Source organism: Malus domestica, chromosome 01 (assembly GCF_042453785.1).
Source record: "Malus domestica chromosome 01, GDT2T_hap1".
Lineage (NCBI taxonomy): Eukaryota > Viridiplantae > Streptophyta > Magnoliopsida > Rosales > Rosaceae > Malus > Malus domestica.
This window is the reverse complement of record NC_091661.1, coordinates 2561202-2571043: the sequence shown is the minus strand read 5'-3', so window position 1 is coordinate 2571043 and position 9842 is coordinate 2561202. Positions and strand designations below refer to the sequence as shown.

At 41.3% G+C, this 9842-nt stretch overlaps 1 protein-coding gene across 1 annotated transcript; it reads left to right on the top strand.

The window, feature by feature from the left end:
- The first annotated feature begins 5401 nt into the window (after positions 1–5401).
- LOC108173175 (uncharacterized protein At3g17950-like) lies at positions 5402–7601 on the top strand. Its single transcript, XM_017331761.3, has one exon. It carries the CDS (start codon positions 5766–5768, stop codon positions 6693–6695), a length of 930 nt encoding a protein of 309 aa, XP_017187250.2. The 5' UTR covers positions 5402–5765; the 3' UTR covers positions 6696–7601.
- The last annotated feature ends 2241 nt before the right edge of the window (positions 7602–9842 follow it).

The window sequence follows — 9842 nt, the reverse complement described above, 5'->3', positions numbered from 1 at the left end:
TCATATCATTCTTCATCACAGAATCCCCAACGGTAAGAGGACCAGTAGGGGATATGAAGGATGGGCGCCATATGTTGTCTGGAGAAGGCGTGGCTGTCTCTTCTCCAAGGTTCAAGTCAAAACGACGGTCGGAGGGTCCAGACATTTTCAAATGTGTTGAAGAAGGAAGAGGTCAGACAAATCAAGATCTTAGAAGTGCAAGAAATGAGCTTCTACTGGTAGAGATTCAAGTGTGCTGTGGAACTTAATGCCAGCCTCTATAAAAATCTGCACTCGACGGAGCTTCAGAAATCGAAGAGGCGTTTGCTTTCTCAAAAGCTGGGCTGCTCAGAGACCACGAGGGCCGATCTCAGAAATCGAAGAAGCACCTGCTTTTGCAGCCTCGTCAGCACCTGTCACATGCACAATCAACTTTGCGGAAATTACGGGCAATCTGTCGAAGATTTCTAGTGAAGCAGAAAGCACGTGAATCTTACTGATCAATCACCGCTCTCCATATGCACCATCAACTCCTCGGGTACCACATATAACTTTGTCAAAGATCTCTAACAAAGTTTAGGCACGAGAATTTCGAAGTGCCAGCTACCCTACTATTACCCATAAGGGTAAAGGAACAGCACCACTGCTTGACAACTGGAAAGTCCCTATGTGTGTCGACCTCCGTGTTTTGTGGCAAGACAGGTTGGCAAGAACGACCAACCTTTACTCACATTCGAGAAAAGACTCCCAACATAATTACTTTCTCAAAAACTGGAGTAGCACCGCTTTCCGAATCTCGAGAGTCAGATCCTCGACGGGATTGCTTGTTCGAAAACCGAAGAGGCACAACTCTCAGAACTTCGAGAGCCAGATTTCCTTAGATAAAGCTTGTCTGTAATCTCCACACGTAATATCAGCTTTCCAGATACCACATACCACTTTTTCAAAATGCTCTGACAAAATTAAAACACGTGAAGCTGGCAGCTCCCACTACATTGCTGTGACCAAGAAGGGTAAAGGAATAGCATTACTACTTGTTATTGGGAAATCCCTATATACATTGACCTCCCTCCTCAACGGACAGGCAAACCTGCAAAAATGCTCAACCCTTTCTCACATTCGAAAAGGCACCCTCAACATAACCTCTCGAAATACTCAGCTTTATTTCCCCCCGATAATACCTCAGCAAATAAGCCACACCAAGAACAAGAGTATCTCATATCATCAGGGTCGAAAGCAAGAGTATCCCATATCATGCTTTCTCCCTGTCTTTGTCTTTGTCCTTGTCCACACCTGCAGGACAAGGAGAAAGAGAGCAGTCAGTCGGAACCTGAAATCAAACCTCCAATTTGGAACTGACTGCCTGGAGCCTTTGCCTGGTTGCTTACTTAGCATTGCTCTCGAGTACTCATCCTCAACTGCTGTCAAGGTCACGAATTCCACCGGCAAATACCTCATGACAGTTGATCAGATATTGGCTCTTTACACTGAAGCTGCCAAGCGTGGATGAGTCACTATGAAGGAATGTTCTGAAGGACCATTTAAATGCAAAGGTTGCACACCACTTCTGCCATGCAAAAGATTGAAGCAGAAGGTTCAACGGTGAGCTGAAACAGATCACTACAGCACGACACCTTTCCATACCACATTCATTATTCCGTCAACAGCAAAAGTATCCCATATCATCAAGGTCGAACGTACTCTAGATTTGATGGACTTGTTTTGACCCTCAAATTTTTGAGTCGGCCTTATACTCTGAAGGGCACCAGAAAACCCTCCAGCACAGTTCAAGAATAAGCCTGTGGAAAGTTACTTCTTCAAAAGCAAAAGTATCTCATATCATCTCTTATCCATTTGCTTCTCCTTATCCTGGCAGTTGAATGAGAGACAAGGAGAATGAGAACAATCAACCGGAAGCCGACGTCAAACCTCTGATCCTGGGTTGCTTACTTGGAAGTTTGACTGCTTACCTTGTCTGTCACCTCTTTCGGCAGATCTCCTAGCTCGGCGACTTGGGGGACTCCTACTATAGGGTTTGTATCACACTTGACTAAGCCCGAAACTACAACTAAGCTTCAAGTGAAATTGATACATTACCTTGTGCGTCAACATCAGCTAAGGACACCATTCCCGGATGGAGGAAAGGTATTTCCAGAGAAGGGCAGATGAAGATCAGACCACACTTCGGTACTTAGAAGTTTCGTGATTACTCAAGGGATTGGATCTTGCAAGTCCCCAACCGAGGAGTTTCCCTCACTCGGGAACTTAGGGGAGCACTGTTTGTACCATACTTGACCAATCCCGAAACTACCGAGCACCGGCCAACGCTATACTGTCAAGGACCCAGAAGAGTTCCCCTCCGACCAGGAGGCCAATCACTACTCGACACGTGTCAAGATTAGAAGCCAATCAGAGCGCAGCACGTGTCAACATCAAGAACCAATCATAACATGACACATGTCAATGTGACAAAGCTACAAGTTTTTCTATAAATAGGGGTCATTCCCCCACAATATTGCCTAATGCCATTTTGTGTTAAATCATTCACAAGAACTCACTAAATTGAGAGCTTGATCCTTTGTACTTGTGTAAGCCCTTCACTACTAATAAGAACTCCTCTACTCCGTGGACGTAGCCAATCTGGGTGAACCACGTACATCCTGTGTTTGCTTCTCTGTCTCTATTCATTTACGTACTTATCCTCACTAGTGACCGAAGCAACCAAGCGAAGGTCACAAAACCTGACACTTTCTGTTGTACCAAAGTCTTCGCTGATTTTGTGCATCAACAGAGCTGATTCCTTATCTTCTTTGTCTTGGATTTATTTCCTTCATCTTTTCAGCACATTCCTAGCCTCTTGAACTTCAAATTCGTCCATCCCTCTTGCTCCATTCATAAGCTATCCATTTGATGCCCAAAACTGCCTCAAAATGCTCCAAATTGCACTTTCTTGCCAACTTTGTCATATGGACCTACAAACACACGAAAATAGCTTAAAACACTATAATAAACACAAACAAACTATGAAAATGCAAGAAAACAAGCTAACTAAGTCGCATAAATATGCTTCTATCAGTAGGTCTAGTTAGGGGGGTAGTAATATGGGTTGTTAGGTCTTAATGTAGTTGGAAGTAAAGTGTCATTGTTTGCTTTACTGCTGTGAAATGTTGAAATTTTATTTGGCTTATGTGGTACATATTACTTGTGTTGTGATTACTCAGTAGAAGTGGAAGACCCGTATTAAAAAAATAATAATGATAAAAAAAAATCTTTAATTGGTTAGTGTTTTCTTCACCAGTGTGTCCAACTATACTATAGTTTTCCTAACTGTCGAGTGATGGACATGGTTTTGGTTTAGAATTAAATTGAAATGTTGAGATGATTGTAAAAGAAAAAGCTGGCAATCTGCGTGATATTCTACCTACTTAAGTAGTTGACCGCTACTGCATTCAAATGAGTGAGTAAGCTATCTGTTAGCTTGAGTTCGTGCTAATCAAGTTGGAAGCTGGAATGGGTTTGCCACAAGGTGGAATAGGTGTCACACCACTAAATCCAAAGCGATTTGGCTTTACACGTTGCTCTTTGTAGGAAAGATCTTATTCCGTTCTGGTAAGTCTATCCATTCCACTCTCGCATTTCCCCTAGTATAAATAAAGACCAGGGTTTCAACTGCATGCTAAACTCAGAAACAGAGAGAGAGGTTTCATCGAAATCTATGGCGTCTAAATCATGAAACAATCACGAATACATATGTTGTAAACCTGTAGCTCACAAAGCTTTGGTAATTATTTTCATATCCCCTGTATTTTGTTAGTGGCTATACTATGACTTTCTTAATATGTTGTTAATGTTATGCAGTATTGTGATTGACAACTTAATTTTTACAAATGTTTCTTTCCACATCTTAATCCATTTGGTTTTATGCACTACATATTTGTGTTGACAGTTTTCATACGAAAGCTGAAAGGGTTGTGTGATATCAATTGATCTATCAACTGATTCATTTTAAAAAGAAAATCTATTTTGACATAATACCCTTGATAAGTTTATGAAATATCCCCAGTTTTTCCCTACATTTTCTATAGCTATTTTCATGTCTATCCATCATGTTGTTTTTAATTTTATATAATGGTTTATCTGTCATGGATTTGTGAGCTTCCATGTTAGTTATCAAGCTGCATACATTTATGCTATATATGGTTTCAATTATATATGAAGTAAAGCATGTATTTAGTGCTGGAAATGATTATATATGTTGGATATACATACATACGCATGTACGTATATATACATATGTGTTTCATTAGAGGCATTTCTATGGTAATGTTCCTTTTGTTATGAGTATTTTGTTTTAGATTAACCAAAATAACTTTTCAATTGAGTACTGTACTTCATTTCACTGGTTGATTACCATTGTTTCCGTCATGTTAGTTCGTTGGGATTCAACCAATTAGCTGGAGTACGAGATTACCAATCATCATTGTCTTTAGGTAGTGCATGGTGTTCAATGATCTCATGACTCCTATGGTGGTGGTTACTAAATTAAACCATATCTTGAGATAAAGTGTATGAATACTCGTACTAATCTATTTGCTTGGTTCGCAAACATCACCTCTCTTATGAGATGGACTATCTTGAAGTTTTTGGTTGAAGATTGTCCTAGAATTAAGAGTTAAAGGTTGTCTGAGATACAAGTGACTCTCTTAAATGTAGGTTCAAAGTCAGAGTTTGGACTACTGGAAGTAGTCATTTATTCGATAAAGTTTCGTTGAAGAAACAAATTCACATGTGATCCATGTTATTCATTGAATTTTCATGGATTAATTCTATGGTGGTGATTGGAGCACAAGTTTCTGTTAGGGTCCATTAGATGACTTAGGAGTATTTCTATGTTTGCATAGTTTTGCAAACACCACATTTCTTTCAGAAAAGAATTAGTTGGGAACCGTCCTAAATTTATAAGATGGGGGATGTCTTAGAACTTTGATGTAAGAGACTCTCTTAGACAGGAGTTTAAAATTAAGGTTTAGATTTACTGAAGTATTTATTAGTTCGATTATGTTAAGGAGAGGAAACCAACTCACATGTGACTCACTCCTACTCAGAAAGGTAATAGTTAAGTGACATTCTCATTCCTACATGAGTTGGTATTATATACATGGTGATTCATTCCTATACAACTGGGGTTGTATGATGAACTACTTTGTTTATACCATATTTAGGGCCTCCGTATTTAGATCTCGTACAAATACTCGGGGGACTTAAATGTAATTATGTAATAAAGGAATAAGCAAATATGTAATAAGTGAGGAGCCCTTATTTAATAAAAGGACCCATCACCCTCACAATTAGAAGAGGCCAATTCCTAGGCCCTCTCATCCTCAGAAGCTCTCTCTCACAATCCTTTCAGAAATACAATAATCAGTGTGGACGTAGCCCAAACATTGGGGTGAACCACGATACATCTTGTGTTATTTACACTTTCTTGCAGATTCACAGTCGGATTTACGTTGTTCCAAGACCTCCGGTTTTGTGCATCAACATTTGGCGCCTTCTGTGGGAATCGATACGAAAATTTGTGTCGGTTCTCTTTCATTTTTTCACCTCCACCATGAATCTGCAAAATCTGGAAGAACCCAAAAACCTCACTCTTTGAGCTTTTCCAAAAAAAAAAAAAAAACTGTCGCAGACCTCCAACCACCTCTCTCTCCTCTCTCAGCCAGTTACACACTGAAACCAAAAACAAAGAAAGAAACAAATCCACTCAATAAATGTGAAAAATCGCCATGAAAATGAAGGCAAAGAGCTCCAGAGCAAAGTTGGGCTTACCCACCGTCTTCCTCCTCTGCTCCCTCTTCTTCTTCGCCGGTTTATTCATCTCCACCCTCCTCTCCCATGCCTCCGTCCCTCGCTTAATCTCCAGAACTCTGGAATCCGAAGACAACAAAGATCAAAATCCAAATTCCCATCTCAATTTTTCCGAGAAACAAACAGAAAATTCTCTCCCTAAAACTAACACTCAGAAACAACAGAAAGCGGGGAAAATGCTAGATCCGAGAACTGATATGCTGTCGCCACCCTCCTCCCCTACCAACTCCTCCGTCTCCTCCTCCGATCTCGACACCGAGTCTACAGGCTCCTTCTTTCACGATCGGAGCACGACGTTAGGAACACTAATGGGAGTGAGCTTCCCCGCCATCACCTTCAGAGTTCCGAGCCAGCATCGCCACGACCCCCAAATCGAAAACATCAACAACATCGGTAGTACTAGCGGAAGCAGCTCCGGGAAGACGAAGAAGCCGAAAAAGAAGAGCACCGCCGCTTCGTTGGCGGTGGGTGTGCGGGCGGGGCGACGGAAGAGGTGGTGGCGCCTCTGCCAAGATGACGGCACCAAGCCGGCTTCGCTTGGGGAGTTTCTTGAGGTGGAGAGGAGGTTCGGATATGCTGCATTTTACTATACGGTCGCGGAACTGGAAGGCGTCATGGTGGGCCAGCCTAGAAATGGACGGCTGTTGTTCGTCAACGGGAGGGTTCTTCTGCCATCGAATGTTGATGATGGGATTAGGACTTCATCGACGGCTGGGGTTTTCTCTAGATTGCTAGTTTCACTCACTGCCATCTGTGGTGGCGGTGTAGCATTGATGAAAAGAGGAAGTGATCAGCAACAAGCAGGTGCTACTGAAAGACTATATGACCGGCTTCCCCAAAGAATCTGACATGCAACTCGCCGCCGCCACCACCAAGCTCAAGCTTCCAGAAAGTTCAAAAGGGGTTCTGGTGAAGAACCTCTACTTGTCCTGCGACCCTTATATTAGAAACTGCATGACCAAGTGTGAACTTGTTGCCAGTTTTATGGATTCTTTCAAACTCGGTTCGCCTATAGTCGGATATGGAGCCAAAGTTTTGGAATCCGGAGATCCCAAGTTTAAGCAAGGCGACTTCATTTAGGGAATAATCGGGTGGGAAGAGTACAGTGTTATCACTGCAATAGAGTCTTTGTTTAAGATTTAGCACACTGATGTGCCTCTCTCTTACAACTACAGCTTTGAGAAGCCCCAATTTTCAGCAACCCAGAAGCCCAAATCAACGTCACAATTCATTTCTTGCTCAGATCGAAGGTGCAGTCTTAGATCTCAATCGGATTCTGTTGGTTCCATGCAGAATAACCAGTGTTCGTACACCTTCCAACATGGAGATGGCAGTGAGACATCAGGCTATTACGTATCAGGGCAAGGTGTTGGGGTAGTCGCCGACCCAGATCCCATCTCCTGCGAATACCACAAGCACTAGTGGAAAACTAGGCAAAAGATAAGATTCATGTGCTCATAATAATGCATTATTCCGCTTTGGCGTTGTCTGCCATCTACCAAAAGAGAAAAGAGAAAGTAAAAGCAAAAGTAGAAAGCAAAAGAAGATAAAAAGAAGCAAACATAATTGCGGTGGTGATGGCATGCAAAAAAAAAAAGAATTATGGGCGTGACCCATTGAGCAAAGGGTCGGATTTATTTTTGAATGATGTAATTTATTTTCATATCTTTCGGAGACATCTGTATAAACCCCATCAGAGGGTAATTAAAAAAAAAATGGCAAGCCCAAAATAATGGGCTGGAATGTTATGTGGAGGGCGAAGGCCCATATGCCCAAAAGAGCCAGGCCCGCTATTATCACCAACCAGGTGATCAAAAGTACGCTCAGTACTCCAAAATTATTCAGCAGCCTGCCGCTATTATCACCAACCAGGTGCTCAAAAGTACACCCAGTACTTCAAATTATACATGAGCATTACTCATGTCAATCATACATAAACATTCATGAGCAATACTCATATCAATCATACATAAACATTCATGAGCATCACTCATGTCAACATCCATGAGCATCACTCATATCAATCAACATAAACATTCATGAGCATCACTCATGTCAATCAACTTCAAAAGCTTCATTTACAGAGCTCTAGCTTCAAAAGCTTCATTTACAAGAGCTTTAGCTTCAAAAGCTTCATTTACAGAGCTCCAACTTCAAAAGCTTCATTTACAAAAGCTCTAGCTTCAAAAGCTTCATTTACAGAGCTCTAGCTTCAAAAGCTCAATTTACAAAAGCTCTAGCTTCGAAAGCTTCATTTACGGAGCTCTAGCTTCAAGAGCTCCAACTTCAAAAGCTTCATTTACAAAGCTCCAGCTTCAAAAGCTTCACTTGCAAAGCTTCACCTACAAAGCTTCAATGCAGGGTATACAAATACTGCCTCCGAACAACCGCCACTTCGGCTTATACATGGATTCAATTTGAAGTCTCCTGCCAACAGACTCTATTGACCGAAGACTTGGGGGACTACACTATACACCATATATTGGGCCTCAACTGAGCCTCATAAAAAAATACTCGAGGGACTTAGCCCATTATTTATGTACTGAGGAGCGAGCCCTTATTCTATAAAAGGGACTCCCTCACTTTCATTAGAGAGCACCCATTATTCATGTATTGAGGAGTGAGCCCTTATTCTATAAAAGGGACTCCCTCACCATCTTTAGAGAGCATTAACTCTAGCCCATTATTCATGTATTGAGGAGCGAGCCATATTCTATAAAAGGGACTCCCTCACCATCATTAGAGAGCATCGCCGCCTACTGAGCAACCGCCTCGCTGCGAGTATTAACTCTAGCCCATATTTATGTATTGAGGAGAAAACCCTTATTCTATAAAAGCGACTCCCTCAACTTCCAACGCCGCAAGCCGAGCCAACCAAGGTAGCACAAGCCACAAGCCAAGCAGCCTTGCAACATATGCTACTTCTAGTTGAGCATCATTTTAGATTGGGTACCGTCTCATATCAAGTATCAGTTCTAGATGACATCTAGTTACTTCGGCCCACACATGGACTAAATTTCAAGTCTCCAGCCAAAAGACTCCATTGACCGAAAACTTGGAGGACTACTGTTTATACCATATTTAGGGCCTTCGTATTTAGATCTCGTACAAATACTCGGGGACTTAAATGTAATTATGTAATAAAGGAAGGGGCAAATATGTAATAAGTGAGGAGCCTTTATTCTATAAAAGGACCCCTCATCCTCACAATTATAAGAGGCCAATTCCTAGGCCCTCTCACCCTCAGAAGCTCTCTCTCACAATCCTCTCAGAAATACAATAATCAGTGTGGACGTAGCCCAAACATTGGGGTGAACCACGATACATCTTGTGTTATTTACACTTTCTTACAGATTCACAGTCGGATTTACGTTGTTCCAAAACCTCCGGTTTTGTGCATCAACATACTTAAATGTCATTCCTACACAATTTTGGATTGTGTGATGAGTATATTATATTTCATTCCTACACAACTTTTGGTTGTGTGATGAATATATTGAACTTTATTCCTACACAATTATTGGTTGTGTGATAAGTTTGATTAATCTCATTCCTACATAGCTTTGAGCTATGTGATGAATTTGACAAAGAACTTCATTCCTACATGACTTACGGTTGTGTGGTGAGACCAATAATCCTCATTCCTATATAGCTTTAGGCTATATGATGAGTAAAACGAAGTCACGAATGTCGTGTGGTGAGAATAAAAGAATTAAATAGTGGAGCTGAGTGATGGGTCACATTTCTGAATGTTGTTATACTAGGAATCCATTAGGTATACTACTTGAAGTACTATTTCGTTTGGAAACTACATTTAGATCAAGGAAATCGATTCACTCAAATCCAATTAGTGGTGTTGGGGTTTGGTTAGACCGCTTGTTACGTACCAGTGTTTTTCCTGAGATTGAGGCAACTAGTGTTGGGATTGTGAGTTGAGCTTTGGGATTGAGCTTTTGGTTTCGTGATAATTGTGTGAGTAATTGGTTTTTGAAAAT